Source organism: Rhincodon typus, chromosome 10 (assembly GCF_021869965.1).
Source record: "Rhincodon typus isolate 14 chromosome 10, sRhiTyp1.1, whole genome shotgun sequence".
Taxonomy (NCBI): domain Eukaryota; kingdom Metazoa; phylum Chordata; class Chondrichthyes; order Orectolobiformes; family Rhincodontidae; genus Rhincodon; species Rhincodon typus.
Genome location: NC_063341.1, coordinates 32069519 through 32089158, shown reverse-complemented (window position 1 = coordinate 32089158; position 19640 = coordinate 32069519). Strand labels below are relative to the sequence as shown.

The 19640-nt window shown below is 39.6% G+C and overlaps 1 protein-coding gene and 1 long non-coding RNA gene across 5 annotated transcripts in view; one reads left to right on the top strand and one right to left on the bottom strand.

Annotated features, from left to right (window-relative positions):
* Positions 1-2944: 2944 nt before the first annotated feature.
* On the top strand, positions 2945-9030 carry LOC125484288. Its single transcript, XR_007263128.1, has 2 exons — positions 2945-3028; positions 5135-9030. It is a non-coding gene; the product is annotated as an uncharacterized LOC125484288 (long non-coding RNA).
* A 2445-nt stretch (positions 9031-11475) lies between these two features.
* Positions 11476-19640, bottom strand: part of LOC109930343 (mesoderm induction early response protein 1-like) — a 55507-nt gene continuing 47342 nt past the window's right edge. For all 4 annotated transcript variants that reach the window (XM_048602423.1, XM_048602424.1, XM_048602425.1 and 1 more), the window contains 3 exons: positions 18738-18865; positions 17167-17306; positions 11476-12538 (listed from right to left, as the gene is read on the bottom strand). In XM_048602423.1, the coding sequence (XP_048458380.1) occupies positions 12165-12538; positions 17167-17306; positions 18738-18865 (642 nt within the window). In that variant the 3' untranslated portion in view covers positions 11476-12164. The remainder of the gene's footprint in view (positions 12539-17166; positions 17307-18737; positions 18866-19640) is intronic.

Sequence of the window (19640 nt, the reverse complement as noted above, 5' to 3'; positions counted from 1 at the left end):
GGGACGGGAGATTTTGAAGCTTGGTGAAGTCCACATTGATACCATTGGGCTGCAGGGTTCCCAAGTGGAATATGAGTTGCTGTTCCTGCAACCTTCGGGTGGCATCGTTGTGGCACTGCAGGAGGCCCAGGATGGACATGTTGTCTGAGGAATGGGAGGGGGAGTTGAAATGGTTCGTGACTGGGAGGTGCAGTTGTTTATTGCGAACCGAGCGTAGGTGCTCCGCAAAGCAGTCCCCAAGCCTCCGCTTGGTTTCCCCGATGTAGAGGAGGCCACAACAGGAGCAACGGATACAGTATACCACATTAGCAGATGTGCAGGTGAACATCTGCTTGATGTGGAAAGTCTTCTTGGGGCCTGGGATGGGGTTGAGGGGGGTAGGTATGGGGGCAGGTGTAGCACTTCCTGCAGTTGCAGGGAAAAGTGCCGGGTGTGGTGGGGCTGGAGGGGAGTGTGGAGCAGACAAGGGAGTCACGGAGAGAGTGGTCCCTCTGGAAAGTACAGAGGCGGTGGAAAACCTGTTCAACGTCCAAGCGTGAGCGGTGAAGTTTTTTCCTCCGCCGCCACCGTGCTTACTTCTTTAACCGTGAGCCTAACCCTCCCCCTTCACCCGCCTCCAACACACCTCCTCCTCCTGGACACCACCCCAAGGCCTCCTACCCGCCCTCGACCTCTTCATCTCCAACTGCCGTGGAGACATCAATCGCCTCAACCTCTCCAACCCTCTCACCCACTCCAACCTCTCCCCCACAGAACGTGCAGCCCTCTGCTCCCTCCACTCCAATCCCAATCTCACCATAAAACCCGCGGACAAGGGAGGCGTAGTTGTAGTATGGCTACAACTCTCTGACACCACCACCCACCGCCCCCTTGATCATGACCCCACCCCCGATCACCAAACCATCATCTCCCAAACCACCCACAACCTCGTCACCTCAGGTGACCTCCCACCCGCAGACTCCAACCTCATCGTTCCCCAACCCCGCACCGCCCGCTTCTATCTCCTTCCCAAAATCCACAAACCTGACTGCCCTGGTCGACCCATTGTCTCCGCCTGCTCCTGCCCCACCGAACTTTTCTCCACCTATCTGGACTCCATTTTCTCCCCCTTGGTCCAGGAACTCCCTACCTATGTCCGTGACACCACCCACGCCCTCCACCTCCTCCAAAACTTCCAATTCCCTGGTCCCCAACACCTCATCTTTACCATGGATGTCCAGTCCCTATACACCTGCATCCCCCATACAGATGGCCTAAAGGCCCTCCGCTTCTTCCTGTTCCGCAGGCCCGACCAGTCCCCCTCCACTGACACCCTCATCTGCTTAGCCAAACTCATCCTCGCCCTCAACAACTTCTCTTTCAATTCCTCCCACTTCCTACAGACAAAGGGCGTGGCCATGGGTACTCGCATGGGCCCAAGCTACGCCTGCCTCTTTGTAGGTTACGTGGAACAATCCCTCATCCGTAGCTACACTGGCCCTAAACCCCACCTCTTCCTCCGTTACATTGATGACTGTATCGGCGCCGCCTTGTGCTCCCACGAGGAGCTCGAACAGTTCATCCACTTCACCAACACCTTCCACCCCAACCTTAAGTTCACCTGGACCATCTCTGATACCTCTCTGGACCTCTCTGTTTCCATCTCTGGCAACCACCTGGAAACCGATATCCATTTCAAGCCCACCGACTCCCACAGCTACCTGGAATACACCTCCTCCCACCCACTTTCTTGCAAAAATGCCATTCCCTATTGCAGATTCCTTCGCCTCCACCGCATCTGCTCCCAGGATGAGGCATTCCACTCCCGAACATCAAGGACCGCAACTTGCCCCCTTCAGTGGTCGAGAACGCCCTCGACCGTGTCTCCCGCATTTCCCGCAACTCATCCCTCACACCCCTCCCTGCAATAACAACCAAAACAGAATCCCCCTCATCGTCATGTACCACCCCACCAATCTCTGGATCCAACGCATCTTCCTCCGACACTTCCGCCATCTGCAATCTGACCCCACCACCAAAGACATCTTTCCCTCCCCACCCTTATCTGCTTTCCGGAGGGACCAGTCTCTCCGGGACTCTCTGGTCCGCTCCACACTGCCCTCCAGCCCCACCACACCTGGCACTTTTCCCTGCAACTGCAGGAAGTGCTACACCTGCCCCTACACCTCCCCCCTCAACCCTATCCCAGGCCCCAAGAAGACTTTCCACATCAAGCAGATGTTCACCTGCACATCTGCTAATGTGGTATACTGTATCCGCTGTTCCCGTTGTGGCCTCCTCTACATTGGGGAAACCAAGCGGAGGCTTGGGGACTGCTTTGCGGAGCACCTACGCTCGGTTCGCACTAAACAACTGCACCTCCCAGTCACGAACCATTTCAACTCCCCCTCCCATTCCTCAGACGACATGTCCATCCTGGGCCTCCTGCAGTGCCACAACGATGCCACCCGAAGGTTGCAGGAACAGCACCTCATATTCCGCTTGGGAACCCTGCAGCCCAATGGAATCAATGTGGACTTCAAGCTTCAAAATCTCCCCTCCCCCAACCGCATCCCAAAACCAGCCCAGCTTGTCCCCGCCTCCCTAACCTGTCCTTCCTCCCACCTATTCCCTCCTCGCACCTCAAGCCCCACCCCCATCTCCTACCGACTAACCTCATCCTGCCCCTTGACCTGTCGGTCCTCTCTGGACTGACCTATTCCCTCCCTAACTCGCCACCTACACTCACCTTTACTGGCTCCATCCCCGCCTCTTTGACCTGTCTGTTTCCTCTCCACCTATCTTCTCCTTTATCCATCTTCTATCCGCCTCCCCCTCTCTCCCTATTTATTTCAGAATCCCCTTCCCCTCCCCCATTTCTGAAGAAGGGTCTCGGCCCAAAACGTCAGCTTTCCTGCTCCTCTGCTGCTTGGCCTGCTGTGTTCATCCAGCTATACACCTTGTTATTTCAGATTCTCCAGCATCTGCAGTTCCTACTATCTCTATGCATCCAGAAAGGTTGCTTTGTATGGTGCATCTAAAGAAATTGGTAAGAGTCATTGTGGACATGCTGAATTTCCTTAGCCTTCTGAAGACGTAGAAGCATTGGTGTACTTTCTTGACTGTAGCTTTGTGGATCACTCACTTTAGATCGTTGGTGTTATTTACTCCTAGGAAAGTTGAAGCTGTCAACCACCTGCACCTCATCACCATTGATACAGACAGGGGCGTGTCCTTCACTTGCTTCCTTAAGTCAATGACCAGCTCTTTTTGTTTTCCTGATAATGAGAGAGAGAGTTGTCCTCATACTATGCGACTAAGCTGTCTATTTCCTTCCTATACTCTCTCATTTGAGACTCGACCCACCAGGGTGATGTCATTAGCAAATCTCTAGGTGGAGTTTGAGTTGAATCTGGCCACAGTAGTGAGTGTGTAAGGAGTATATTAAGGGGATGAGTACATAGCCTTGCAGGGCAGCGGTGTTGAGAAGATTATTGTGGAGGTGGTGTTGTCAGCTACCCTTACTGATTACGGTCAGCGGGTTAGGTGTTTCCTCTGACATGATGTTTTATTGTTCTGAATGTCTATAATCTGTGACAGTGAATTGTGAGAAAGAACTGGTATTTTGAAAACTTTTTCTCCCGTATCAGCTCATTTCAAGTACGTAAGCTCCATGTTCCAAGTGTAATCACTTGATAGATGGCTGAAGTTGATAATGATTTTGCAAGAGTAAGGTACCACAAATAGCGTTGAGATTATAGACTAGCTGGCAACTAAATTGACTCTGATTGAAGAATTTCACTAGGAATTCTTGGTTTAATATATCATCCATGAGTACTGTTCTGAAGCTTCAGACTAAGTTATGTGGCCATGTGTTGGAGTGGGACCTGAATCCACAGTCATTCTAACACAGCTGTTTAGTACTTGTGAAACCAGGGCAATCATACTTAGAATGAGATAGTGAGAACTGCCGACGCTGGGGTCAGTTAACGTGGTGAGGAGCTGGATGAACACAGCAGGCCAGGCAGCATCAGAGGAGCAGGAAAGCTGACATTTTAGGTCGGGACCCTTCAGAAATGGCGGAGGGGGAAGAGCGCTCTGAAATAAATAGAGGGGTGGGGCTAGGGTATGTCGATGAGTGCAGTTATGTAGTGCTGGGGGTTGGTCAATGAAGTGGAAGGAGCAGATAGGTAGGAGAGAAGATGGGACAGGTTGTGTCAGGTCAAGGAGGTAGGGATGAGTGGGAGGGTTTGGTCATGGGGTGAGGCTGGGGGGTTGGGGAGATTTTGAAACTAGTAAAGTCCACATTGAGACCATTGGGTTGTAAGCTCCCAAGGCGGAGTATGAGGTGCTGCTCCTCCAGTTTCTGGGTGGTGGTGTTGTGACACTGGAGGAGGCCCAGGATCGACACGTCACCCAGGGAATGGGAGGGGGAGTTGAAGTGGTTCCCGACTAGAAGGTGTTGTTTGTCGCGAACAGAGCGCAGGTGCTCTACAAAACAGTCTCAGTGCCTCCACTTGGTCTCACTGATGTAAAGAAGGCCACATCGGGAGCAGCGGATGCAGTAGACTTCGAATGGCTTTGTATTCTTCATCCTGGATTGACAGTCTGCATTGTTCACTTAGTTGCCTTATTCAGTTCTCAATGCAAAGGTTACAAGAAGAAGATTTAAAAGTCTAAGTCACTGAAAGAGTTGTGCAAGGAAACTGGGGTCATCTGAAAAGAACAAATCCAAATTCAATCCTTTTTGCTATAAAATAACTCCTTAGAGTTTGATAATCCTCACTTACATTGCTAGAAATTCGTCTTTCTAATGTAGATCTCAAACCAATGCAAGTATACAAGAGTGTGTTTAACTTTGTCTGTTTTCAGGGTCCATAAAGTGTAATTGAAAAGCAGAATACTGCAAATGCATTAAATCGGAAATAAAACCAGAAAATGTTTAAAATATTCAGCAAAGCCAACAAAAATTTGGGGAGAGAAACTGTTAACATTTCAAATCAATTGTCTTTCATCAGAATGAGGCCATTGACTTAAAATTTTAACACTGTTTCTCTCTCCACAGATTCTACCTGACCTACTGAGTGTTTCCAGCATGTTATGTTTTTATTTTTATAATTTGGTTTTCATGATATTTTATACATTGCTTTGACAGTATTGCCGGAAGTTTGGTGTACTCTTACATTACGTTCACAGAGGAGCAGTCAGTCAAGACACCAGGAAATGGCGGCAGTGTGGACATCAAGGGAAAAGTAGCTGTATGAACAGAAAAGATTGCCGGAGATATTTAGTTTTTGTGTTCTATTGATTTGTCTTTTTATATTAAAAAAAATGGTGTTATAAATCTGTGATCGTCTATCAAAGAAATTGTACGTGATCTTGCAGTTTTGGTACATTGATATTCACAGGATCAAAAAAATTATTAAAGCATTAAAAGCCCCTCTTTTACTAAAGCATTAGAGTATTTGAAGGCATTGCCACTAGTTGCTCTTCACCTCCAATCTAAAACTTAAAAACAGTCCCAACTCACAATTTAAAACATTGATTAAAAAATTATGTGGTGTGCCTCTAAAAAGTGTACCATGTGCAAATCCAAGACTTGGTTACTGTACTTTCTGGTAACCACCTTCATGAGCTTCTCTGCTCACCAGTTCTTAGCATCTTTTTGATTCCTCCAGCCACAAACATAAATTGTAAACCAGGGATTTCATGTGGAGCAGTGAATACTGAATTTTAGTCTGCTTTTGGTCCTCTAGCGTTAGGTAAATTACGTGTTAATTAGTTTTTTTTACAGAAAACTACGCAAAGTGTGCTCCTTTGAATAGGAACACATTCAATGGTTCTACATTTTCCAGTTTCTCATTGCAAAAATGAGTCTAGGGAGTAAGAATATTGAAGCAAATCTGCCATTTCAGTATAATGTTTACATGCATGCAAAGGAATACATTAAATGATTTTTACTTTGTGAAGAATTACCAGTACCAATATCCCATTAATCATGAAGTTATTGATGTATTTTTACGTGGGCTGTTAAATGACAATTCATAATTGAAAATTATACTGAACTGAGGGAAGTAGATGCAAAACTTGAGATTTTGTAATTGAGTTGAATGTTAAAAGCTTATCATTGTATAAATATGAATCATTTCAAGTTTTCCAACTGTTAATGGTTCATGTGTTGTTGGTTCTGTGGAGCCATTTAAAATAGTTGTGTTAAACAGGTTTCAAGAATTTGGTGACTTTTTTTAAAACTTGAAGATTACAAACCTGGTTCAGAGTAAAAATGATAGGGCAGGTGAGAATCATTCAACATCTATCTATCTTTCAGTTCTCTACTTTTGTAGATCTATTTAATATATTAACTTAATAAACACTTTGGTCTAAATCCAGATGTACCAGAATGTATGGTAGTTGTTCTGCCATCCAGCAACTCGTCAGATCTGTATGTGTTGTGCTGGTGATGAGCTAATTTCTTTCTTTGTATATAGTGTATGTGAAGTGTAAAATTGAGGGCTGCAATGAATTATAATATACTTAAGTGCACATGTGCACTGCTTTAATGATTTTCCCAAAATATTAGTTTTCTGAAATGTGTTCTGGCAGAATAGGTCACCCCGTGATATTTGTTAATTGTAATTTTGTGAATGCAGTTGTGAGTGAAATTGATGAACATACATATTTACAGGTTAAGTAGGTCCTATGGACTTAAGAATCTGCACTGCCCAGACATTATGACGACTCCAGTGACAATGTGGCAACATTTGCTTTTGTGCAGCACTAAATGTGCATATGAATTAGTACAAGAAAACTCCTTGTAGAGCTTTCTTGGAGTCTGCCAAGATGTTACTTATTTAGTGGCTGGTTTCAGAAATGCTGCTTTTAGTACTTAAAATCAGATGCTGGTCTTGGTGATCTGTAAACAAGTTGCATAGTTCAATGTTGTAAACACTGAAGTGCCTAGATATTGGTTAGAGCTGACTTACGAACACTTTTAATATGTGCATTTAACCCATCCGAACTTAGATGCATTTTTAGTTCTGATTTGTAATTATTTTATAATTTAGTAACAAAGTGGGTTAGAAATAGGTTTGCTATTGCGTGTTCTAATGATTCTACTTTTTTTGTCATTTTAAATTTGCTTGACAGGTATATTTTGTAGTACAGTTTTAATGGCTATGATTTGGGTAACAGTTGAAGCCTTTTGAGAACTTCAGCATTTTACATTCTGTAGCTATTATCATATGAATACAGATGGACAAAAAAAATCCACTCCCATAATTTAAACTTCATTAGTGATATTTTTTCATTAAAATTCACAAAATAACCAAGATTAATTTTGAAATGTAGCAATACTTATTTCAAATTTTGTGGGATGAGAATTAATTTTATTTTCTCAAATGTGGAGATGTGGGCAAAACTGGTGCCCTTGGAGAAAAGCGATGTGTATCTTTTAGATGACAGTGCATAATTATGTAGAAGTTAATTTTAAATTCAACTGCACCAGTAGTTGACTAGAATCACTTTGGTCTTTTTACAAGACTTTTATCCAACCCAGAGATAGTAAGAACTGCCGCTGCTGAAGTCTGAGATAAGTGTGGAGGTGGAGGAACACAGCAGGCCAGGCAGCATCAGAGGAACAGGAAAGTTGAAAAGGGAAGGGAGCTGGGAAATAAATAGAGGAGGGGTGGGCCTGAGGAAGGTGATAGGTGAGTGCAGGTAGAGTGTGGTGGGGCAGATAGGTGGGAGAAAAGATGGACAGGCTGTGGCAGGGATGAGGCTGAGGGTAGAGAGTTTAAAACTGGTGAATTCCATATTTAGGCCATTGGGCCTGTAGGTTCCTAAGGCGGAATGTGAGGTGTTGCTCCTGCAGTTTGCAGGTGGGCTCACTGTGACACTGGCCCTCCTCCATATACCTGCCCCATCCAACCCAGTGGTGTTCATGAATTTCAATAAAATTGAAACTTTGTTTCGTTCTGTGACTAAAGGTTCTGGTTCATCAGCATAAAAAAAAATTAGTTGTTATTTGTACTATTTTAGCTGTTGGGACTATAATTAGATCATTGCCTGCGAAAGATGAGTCTGCCTAAGAACAAGTACCATTGGTTTGTTGTCAGCAGCCAAATCTCTAATAGAGAGACGTAAAGCTCTGAAGAAAGAATGATTTTTTTTTAAAGCCAAATTCATTTTGCTATAATTTAAACCTTTTTAAATTTCTGATGTAAACACAAGGTCACAGAATCTTTGCCATCTTTAAGTTTTAAAAGTTCCCAACTTGGCATTGGTGAGAATGAACTAATCTAGGACATGAGGGGTTTAGGATAAATAATTAAGCTTGATGCATTTGACAGATTTAACATTTTGTTGTAAACTTCCTAGGATTAGAAATGGAGGGAATAACTTCAGTTTATTTTTTGTGATGCAAATTTTAATATTTGCAACAAGTACTGCTGATTAAGTGCTGCCAACAAATGCAATAAAGCTTTTTTAATATTCAGACAGGCTGAAAGTTTTAAAATTATTCACATAGTTCAAATGCCCTCTTTGCAAGCTATAAAACTGATTTAATATAGCATACCATAATGATTTACCATCAGTATTAAAGATGTACTGCAAATATTTTTAATTAAATTGCATGCTCTTGATATATTTCAGTATCAGAATCCATTCTTTAGCACCCAAGACTTTTATGGTCACTTCTTAAGGTTTAAGCCTAGTAATCATGAATTTATTGGAGTGTTATAAGCATTGTTGCTGTTTACAGGATTTTAGTAATTTGTGGATCTGTCAATAAATCAAATATCCCATTAGTTTACACTAGATATACATGTTTTTCTTTTTACAAAGCAGTGTACTAACTACCGCATTATTTAACTGCCACTTTATTGAAAGTGATCAATGCACAGGTTAAGTGCTAGTATAAGGATGTGGTAGAAATGGTGATTTATAATGGATTATTTTGTAATGCAGAGAAACTACAAAATGTTTCAGAATGATGTATTCTTCTAATGCTAAATTTTTATCCAAAAATATTAAAATGAACCTGAAAGGCAATTATGTGTAAAAGTGCAGAATTTCAAAAAATATTGTGCAATTTTCTTGACTAATCACCAGTTGATGGATCTTTTTATATTTCTATCAAAATAAATTTCTTGCAACCAGCCTGAATACCTTTTTGATAACTATTAGCAACACAAATCTAACTCATTTTGGTCATTATTTATACTAGTCTAAAATTAGGCTAATAATGCTGAAATTGCATATTCTATGCATTATATACAGACAGAAGTAAATGGTCTCACCTGTATTATGTTAAAACTTGTCACTATCTTTACATATGCCATTTCTCCTAACTTAAGCTTGGGGAATTATGAGGGTTGATGGCATTGTGGTAATGTTAGTGGACTTGGAAATTAGTAAACCTAGAATTAAAAGCTTGCCTAAATGGTGGTGAACCTTAAAATAAAGAATTGTTCTTTTTTTAGGAAAGAAAATCTGCTGTCCTTATCTAGTTTGGCCTAAATGTGACTTTCAAAATGGCTTCTGTGTTGCTGTTCTTCTCCCAATCCATTTTTCTGAGGGATAGAAGAGGGAAACATGTTGGAACATTTTAAAAAGAACATTACACTGGATCTCCAGCTCCATTTCAAATTGAGTCTGGATCTTGAATGGGAATGAAAGTTAAAAGTCAAATGCTGAGAGGGTGGGGTGGTGCTGGGCAAGGCCAAAAGTCTATAGATCAGGATTGCTGGTGAGGGGGAGGTATCTGCATTATAGGTTAAAGTTTTCTTGGAGGCCCTACTCCTAAATTGCATATTTGCTTTGCCATTCAATATGAGCATGACAATCTCAATTCCCACTTTCTACCCCATATCCTTCTGATCTGTTTATCTCCAGGAAACAGATCTAACTCATTCTTGAAAACACTCTGTTCAGGCCTTGACTGTTCTATTGAAAAGAGTGCCACAGTTTGCCACTCTGGGTGAAGAAGTTTCTTCTCATCAGTCCTAAACAGCCTATATCCTAAAAACTGATTCTGAATTCCCCAGTCATCAGTAACATTCTCCTGTGTATACCCTTATCAGCAGTGCAGCCTCCAATGAAGCGCTGTTGTTTTCCCACCTCATTTGCGGTTTTCCTTTGCAGTGGTGTATATACACCGTCTAGTTCTATGTATTTGATGGTCACATCACTGCGAAGGAATGGAATGTGTGTGTCTCACACCAACTAGCAACAAAAAGACACGAACAATACTCACTCATCTCCATGCACCCAGATAAAGAGAACCACCAGTTCAATTGGGACAACACCAGGATCTTAGGACAGGCCAAACAGACGAGCATAGGAACTCCTAGAGGCCTGGTTCTCCACCAAGAAGGCCATCAACAAACACAGAACTAGACCTAGATATTCACCACGCCGAAGGAGAACCGGAAATGAGGTAATCAAATCCAACAGACCCCAGAGTTAATACCAGGCAGGAAAACACAGCAGACACTTCAGAGGCCATACTGATAATGTTACCCAGTAGGGTAATGAAACGGCTGCAAACTAACGAACCACCTTGATGAGCGAACCAATCACAGCGTCCACAACCCGGGCTACAGCTCTACTTGAACCTTGTGCCATGTTTGAACAGGGGCGTTGACTGATTTAAAAAATTTCCTTGGTCAAACTGGGATAAGCCGCCCTCATGAAAACTTGATACATCCTTCAATCAAACACTGACATTAATTCACAACAAAGCAATATTTGAGTATATGTCATCTGGGAACCCTAGTAAAACTAAAGCCATTGGGAATGGCAAGAGAATTGAGTTGACTAGGGTCCAAGTACAAGGTAATTGTTGTAGGCTAATCATTTCAGCCCAAGGACTTCTGTTCAGGGTAGCATCCTAGGCACAAATAATTTTGTTTAGAATTGAGGAATGGTTATTTAATGTCAAAAGTGTTGGTGTTATTATTTAACTAAAAAGTTGACCAGGTTAGTAACCGAAGTATTTGTGAGACAAGAACAGGTGGCAGCTTTGAATTCAACACAAAAAGACGTGAATCCTCAAACTTTATCTTTGAAAAAAGATCGAAGCATGATGGTCAACTCCCCACTTTAAATCAGTTTATCTCTTACGAGAACAAAGCAGCTTTCACCATTTGAGGCACCTCAATGTGCATCATCAAGATAAACTACAGCAACTTACAAAGACTTCTTTTAGAGCACTTTTTAAAAACATTACAGTACCTCTGATTAAATCGGTTGCTGTCTCAGTTGCTCTTTGCAAGGCAGCCTAGAATGTAAAATAAATCCATGATGGCCACTGCTAGGATATTGCAGATTCAGCTGTATTTCCGTACACTGGTGTCTAACTGGCTACAAAGCACAATGGAACGTAAAGTTGTTAAAAGATAAATGCAACACTTGTAATTTTCCAGATCGTTATTCTTGGATTGAGATTTCATTTATTACACCGCTAAATTTAAAATAGAGTAAACTTAATAGGAATCCTGAGAAAAAAAAACTTATTTTTTAATGAAAAATATCACAGGTTTTTGCACAATTTAATTTTAACATGCATAATCAACATGTAGATAACTCTTATCAAAAATAAAGAAAATGCAGCATGTAATCAGAACTGTGACTCAGCAACACTGAGGGACAAAGTTTTATATTCAAGCTGAAATTTATGCTGCACTAATAGAATAGCATACAAAAAGCTTCAATCAATTACAGTCTTGTAAAAACTGTGACCCTGAAAATTCTTCACAGTCCCAGACAGTGTAAAACCACTACCTCTTAAATATTTAAACATTCCATCATTTTAATAATTTAAAACTTTACCAAAATGGAATGAGTCAGACAATTAGATTCTTGGTATATTTATTATCTTTCCCTCCACAATAAAGCTTAGCAACTGTACAAATTAGGGAACTGTACAAGTTTTACAGAAAGGACTGCAAGAAAACTTGAGCACTTATTCAAAAATTTCTCTCGTATGTAAAAATCTGGCAAAAATATAGAATGTATTGAGTCCAGACAGTCAGAAATTACATATATTAATATATATTAATATATAGATATATAAAAAGACATCACTGATGTCAATGACCAAATTTATACAAACCAACCCAATTATTAATCAGGTATTTTTTAAAAAAAAAAAGTCAGACCAAGATTGGGTTATTACACACTCTTTAGATTTGTTGAGCTTCTAATTCAATAGATATTTGGTGCCTAGATGGATCAGACAGAACAGACAAGTTCTCAGGGTCTTCAGATTTGAGGTTTTGTTCTGAAATGTTTATACTGTTCATTTCACTTCCAGAGTCATGATCGATTTTTAGTCTCTTAGTTGGTCTTTCACAACTTGATTCAGACTCATCATTTTCATTCGGTACATCTATCAGTTTGACATTGTACAAATCATCTTTCTCACAGCCATTTGTGTTCAATTTGGCATGACCAGAAGCTGCAGAATTATTGATGGATCCGTTGCAGTTCAATCCCTTGACTTCACCATAATCATGCCACTGATCTGATGTTTCGACTGGACCATTAGTATTTGTCCCTGCATCGGATACAACAAAAACATTTCAGTTGGCTCTTTATTCTATTACCTGCAAATATTTTTAAATAACTGCTTTAATATTACCTCATTCAAATTTTTCTTTACAGATTATCAAATACAAAACATGAAAAACTTAAGCTGTCTGATGCACTCAGCTAGTAAACGGTTTAGCGCAAGGAGGATGTAAAGAGATAACTAGAGTCTAACTAGACTGGATGTAACTTTGGTACCGTCGGAATTTGATAGCCACCTACCACGCAGTCTACTTCCAGCCTTACTTTAGGTTCGTCTGCTCCTGAAATTATCCATCCTTCTAGACTTGCCCATTCCAATATCCTCTGATTGTTCCACCATCTTTTAATCCTGTCAGCTTGAACACCTCTAAACTTCTGCATGTGTCCTATTTCACACCAGGTTATTTTTCACTTCAGACCATTGCTTGCTAGTCTATTTTTGTTGCCAGCATACATATGGTTCAGAATTCTCATCTGGATTCCAACCCATCCATGGTGTGGACTCTTCCCATTTCTATAAACTCCTCCGATTTCTGCAATCCTTCAATTTTGGCCTATCATGCATTCAAAATTTAACTGTGTCACCATTGGTAGCTGCGCCTATGGCTATGGAGTTCTCAGTGTAAACCTAATGTGTGCTGCTTTAAGATACTCATTAAAGCAGCAACTCTTCCAGTATTATCACATTTAATGTTGGTGCAATAATGCTCCAGTGAAGCATTAAATATTTTCTGTGTAAACATTGCTATGTAAATGCAAGATTGTTATTATGGAGAGAAGACACCCACAGACATCCTACCTACAAGTCTATTTACACTAACTGCCCACAATAGACATGAACATTCACATTTGTACACTAAATTATTTTCTCCTAGTTCTTACTTCCTCCAGAAACATGCCACATTTGGGGGGGGTGTTTGTGAACAAAGGAATAGCATTCTAAACCTACTAAGATTCAAATCTGCCTGCATTACACCCAAATGATGAACTGTTCCAAGAGACTAATTACTAATATATTTGTAAATACATGCTATACTAAATAGTTTAATTCAAAGTTGTTACAGTGAGATTGTTTGACTCAAGTCCATGTCAGTCTCAGGACTTATTTTTCATAAACAAGGTTAGTGAGCTTTTACCAGCTTTCTAGTTAGAAGCTTTGATAATGAGTATTTATCTTAAGTAAAATCTTTAAGAACAAATGTGAGTATTTTGAGTACTCGCTGCTTTTATTTTGGATTTATGATTCTATACTCTAGAATCCAACTTTTACAGTAAATTTTATTTCTAAATATTAACCTGTAAATAAATTCAATTTTTCCTCACAAACCATTTGTCATTTTGATGTATAAAAGGTAGTCAGAAACAATCAATTTATATCCAAATTAATGTGCATTAATTGATTAAAATGAGGTTCAGGAACACGCTGTAGCTAGTTCTGTATGCCTAAATTCTGAAGATGACACTTCAACCCAAGTATTATTTAAAGTTGGAAATGGGATTATCAGATGAACCACAATGCAACGAAGTCTGTGAAATCAGTGTTACACCTGGAAGCTGAGTGGCATTCTAAGCACAAAAGAAATTTTAGCTTTTTTGGGGGGCATTTAAGGTGTGGTGTTGGTGAGGAAGAGGGAAAGTGAGTTTTTCATTGTTCCAAATTAGTGAAAGGGTCTGAACACATTCACTATGTACAACTGAGCACAGAATACTTTTAAAAGACTAAATCCTGTAATGTTATTGTGCGTAAAGTGCTCTTTTGTATATACATCTTTAATAGTTGTATTTAAATCTGCTTAGTTAATTCAGACTCTGAGTTTACCATGGGCAGCATTTATTGTGTAACCTGCAGAACTAATGTTCAGTTGGCATCAACACAATTTCCAAAAAGGTGAATAGTTTGCAGCAGCAGAAAATCACAGAGGTACAACTTTAGATTCACAGAGTATGAGAAGTCCAGGCAAAACAGTTAATTAAGTACAGCTAAAATTTACTTATCAATGGCGATGACTAAGTCCACCATTCTAGAGAAAAAATGTTCAATACATTAAGCCAAAAATCATCTTTTGGGGTAACACCATCTTCCATGTTAGATCTATTAGGTTATACTTTAGGATGCTATTTCTTAAGATTACAACACAACTAAATAACTCTACACAACTAAATAACTCTTCACAACCCCATGATAAAATGTCTGCAATGGCTTTACAGACTGAAATCATGTTAGTACTTTATAAAATCAAAACACATTTTCCCATGCAAAATCATATCAAATTACACTTTTTCACTTTTATAGAACTTGAAACCACTTACCTGATTAATAAATAAAAAAAGCCCCAGGATTTACAAAACTATCATACTTCCCTTAACCCAGATACCACTGCCAGAAAGCAAGAACGGCAGCACATTCATGCAAGGGAGGATAGTCAGTGAAAAAAAAGCACATTTTAACTTATGTTGTTCATTTAGGTACAATGAGAATTTTAATTAAAGCACTACAATTTGAGGAAGACACTGTCTGCAAGAAAAGCATAAAACTTCTGTTGAATTGAACGAGGTAACACTGACATGCAAAGAGAAATATTTAATGAAAGTTACAAGACTGTTTTAAATTTTAAGCAGCTAGTTATTATTACCCATGTTAAGCTGCAAATTTTAAGCAACATCTCCATCTTTAGTCACTAATACTAACAGCTGTCAGGTAGAAATATATGCACTTTTTAAAAAAAAAGTTGCATTTTAAAATATTTAATTTCTGATGTTTGATAACATTTTGTTGCATTTACAGAAAACGATAGAAGACCAACCAAATCCAGTCAAAAATCTATTATAAGATCTTTCAAAATCAAAACTGTGGTGCCAGACATAAAACTCCCCGATTCAGGCTGAAATCTTTCAAATGCCTTCACTTCTGATAAATATCAAATCTATCAATAAGGCAAACTTCTCATTGCTGTGATGCTGCAATCTTGATGATTAACCATAAAATTAAAGACATTTAAAGTTATTAAACAATTGATTGAATACTAATGGATTGGTCATGAGACAGCATAAACTAAAGGTTACTGCAAAACGATTAAATAGAACCTAGGGAAGTATTTTTTGGCAGAAGGGGGTAAAATTATGGATAACAGCAGGTTAAAGATTTTTTTAAAAATAGAAAACTACCTATTTACTTGAAAAGAGGACTATTAAGAAACCAAGCAGGAGAACAGGTTAAAAGTTAGGTAGCCCTATATAAAAACACCAGAGTAAGCTTGATAAATGAAACAGACCAGTCATCCAGTTTACCATAGAATCCCTACACTTCAAAGATGCCATTCAATCCATTGAGTCCACGCATATCTCCTGAACAGCATCCCAGCTCCCCCCCACCACAACCCCACTTGTACCATGGCTAATCCACCCAACCTGTGCATCCCTGGACACCACAGGGCAGTTTAGCATAACCAATGCACCTAACCTACACATCTTTTGGACTATGGGAGAAAATCAGAACAAAGAACAGAAACTGTCAGGAAGAACATGCAATCTCCACACAGTCTTCAAAGGCTGGGTTCAAAGCAAGGTCCCGTGCACTGAGGTTGCACCGCTAACCACTGCACCGCTGTTAAGACTTTAAAACCATGTGAGATAAAATGCCTTCTACCCAATCACACAACTTAAAATGATAGCTATTTAAATATTTAGAAATTAAGAACTATTAAATTTGTTATTTGAAATTTAAGATACAAAATCTTTTCAAAAATTTTATGATAGTTTACATGGAAACCAGATTGAACAAAACTGGACCTACCAATACTTTCTGTATGTGATACCACCAATTAAATGGAAAAAATGTCCTATTCAACAATGAGGTCTATATTAGAATCATATTCAAGTATTCTGGTGACTTGCTATTACACCAATCTTATTCCTTGTGATTTTAATATGCAAGAATATCTTTCCTTAGGTCTCAACAGTAAAAACGTCTTCAGACTACCAAGACAATACACTTCCTGAAGACAGTGCTAGGAGTCAAGAACTACGTAACTTGGGCTGTAGACTTTTTTTTGTATTTCCAAGATAATTGATAGAGGAGATCCTTAATACAAGTACTCAAACGCCAAGCGCTGCCGAAAAAATGTTGATTTCTACTAATTCCATCTGCATGCTGTAGTGATTAACACTTCTAAAATCTTCTGCCACGTTTAACCAACTACACATTGTAATCCTCATACATTTTTCATTTTTTTGTTCAAGTTATCAGGGACGGGCTTGGGCTTCTAACAAATACAGAATAAAAATGAGTAAAGATACCATTAACCAGAGAAAAGACCAATGTTTTATAAATCTAATAATTTTCCTGCATATAGATAACAGTGCAAACAGAGCCAAGAAAACGATCTCAGTACCTTGAGAGAAACTAAATTGATTTTAAGACAAACTCAAAAAGCTTATTAGATAATGCCTCCTATTTAGCTACTGTTTCTACAGTTTACTTAGAGAAATTGTATTGTTAATGTATAGGTACACACAAGAAAATATAGATCTTACACTTGATCGCATGAAGGAAATGAACATACCTGATGATTTAAGGCTTGGTTACAACTAAGACAAAGTTAATTCACAACTCACCATTCATATTACTTCCTATTGCAGCAGTATCTTCTCTTTCTGTCTGGCTACTGCTACTGGTTGAAGTGGTTGGAGGTGGAGAAGGTGCACAACTTGAAGCTGTGCTCTCAGTTTCATCCAGGAGACGGTCCATATAATCCCTAAAACCAATTTCAGATCTGTTATACAAAAGTCTGACTGGCTATTTCAAACTGGTTTCCACTTTGAATTGGGTCCACTACATGTAAAAGAAACATGTTTTCTGTGCCCTTTCTTGCTGTTTCTACCATGTACCTGCCATTGTGTCATGCCACCAACATCCCAGCTCCCCCATGAAAACAACCCTGCCACATTAATATCACTTGCAGGTTTTGTGTTTACTTAGGTAGAATGTTATACCTAAGTAAATAAAAATGCATTTAAAATACCATGCTCCTGCAAGATGAGATACTGATCCTCTATATCACCCATCAAAATGACTTTAAGACTCTTAGGACATATGGATAAAAACACTGTACGAGTGACATAATTTTGTTTTTCTTAGAGTTCACGTTAAGAAGTTACAATAGAGTTTATACTCTGGTTGCCACCAAAAATTTGATTTGTTCAGAACAATTTTACTGAGAGGATATTTGATAGACACTGCTATATAATGAACTAAAGGCACTGATATATCAGGATTTCTTAGGCTTCCTGTTGTTATTATATACCTAAAATTTTACCTTGCTCTGTTACCTCTTCAGCAAAAGAAAAGATAGCCAGAAGCGAATGGTCTCAATATTGTTTCTCTATTAGTGAATTATTGACTAAAGAGGATTAATTGAGAGATTTGTATTACACATTCCAGGCCTCCAAATTTAAACAAAGTAAATAGTGCTGGATGCCCTGACCCCCGAGGGAGAACAAAGCAGCAGCAACAGACTAATGCTAGACAATGTGGAAGCCGCCATATGATCAAGGAACATCAGGTCAGTTTCCACATTAACAGGCATCATCCACAGAAGTAGATTAGAAGGCCAGTAGCAGGTAAATTCAAAGGAGTTATTAGTGTCCACAGTTACACTTTGATTAGTTAAAATTCAATACAATTTTGTGGGGAATCAGACCAAAATTTGCTACATCAGTCTCCCTTGATTGAAACACAATTCGCTGTATATAGCAAACCAACATTAAAATAAGTTACCATATTAAGCAACTGGGATCTAGTTAGAGATAGTAGGAACTGCAGATGCTGGAGAATCCGAGACAACAAGGTGCAGAGCTGGATGAACACAGCAAGCCAAGGAGCATCATAGGAGCAGAAAAGCTGACGTTTCGGGCCTAGACCCTTCATCAGATGAAACGTCAGCTTTTCTGCTCCTATGATGCTGCTTGGCCTGCTGTGTTCATCTGGGATCTAGTTAGTTCAGTTGGCTAAAAGGCTAGCTATCCCCATCACAGCTGAGCAAGTGCCTATCCTTGCTGTGGTCGTAGTTAAGAAAATCATAGCAATTTGCCATGGTTTGATGAACAGCTGCAAAGGAGTTCTCTGCCCAAAGGCGAGTCAAGAGGATTATATAATAATTTACAGCCAGTAATTCAAAAACACTTACGTAACACCCGGATGAAGATTGTATTTCTTTTTTCCGAATCTAGTCTGCTGTGCAAAAAAATCATAACGCTCAGACTTCTTCCACATGTAATAAAATGCTACACAATCCCCTACTGACCGTGTTCTCACCTGAAATGTGAACATCAATAAAGAAATAAACATCAGAAATAAAATATTTTGATGCAATCTCAACTACCCTAAAGTACGCAAACGTATCTCCTATAAGAAAATCTGAACATTAAGTTTTGCTAGTCTTTTATCCCAAATTATTTTGCTGTCCTCAATGCTCCAAGGTCCAAGATCATTCCAAAAAGCTGTGACTGTCATCTGCACAGAATCTTGAAATGTTTTCCCACTTCCTGCAGATCTGAACCGGCCCCACCCTTCAAAGTCCTAGAAGATGTCAAGACCCCATTCAGGTACCACAACCTTCATGCCCTATCCCAATACTTTCAGACATCAGGGCCAACTTCAATGCTGATAAGCAAGTGTGCCTTTAACAACTTGTTATAGAAACCTTGTTCTCATTAATAACTCCAATTCCCTCTGAAGAGATCTTCTAATACTTCATTAAAAATATTAGCAGCTAGTTATTGATGGATCTGTAACAATGGGAAATGAAGTCACAGCTTCATTTACACTGCATTAAAAAAAAAACTAATTTGTACTAGAAAGTAATTTTCCCCCAAACTTAATTTGTTTGTAAGAGTATTGTTGTTTGTGCAGAACCTACAGAATTCCATGAGAGAAAGTTCTAAGGGATAGTCTAGTTCTTTCTGCTGCAATACCATATATAGATGTTCATAGAATTTGTGAAATTTCACCACTGGAATGTCCAGGGTAGTAACAGAACAGAAAAAGAAACATTGGAGTATAGTTGATCTGAAATCATGTTTGCAACTGG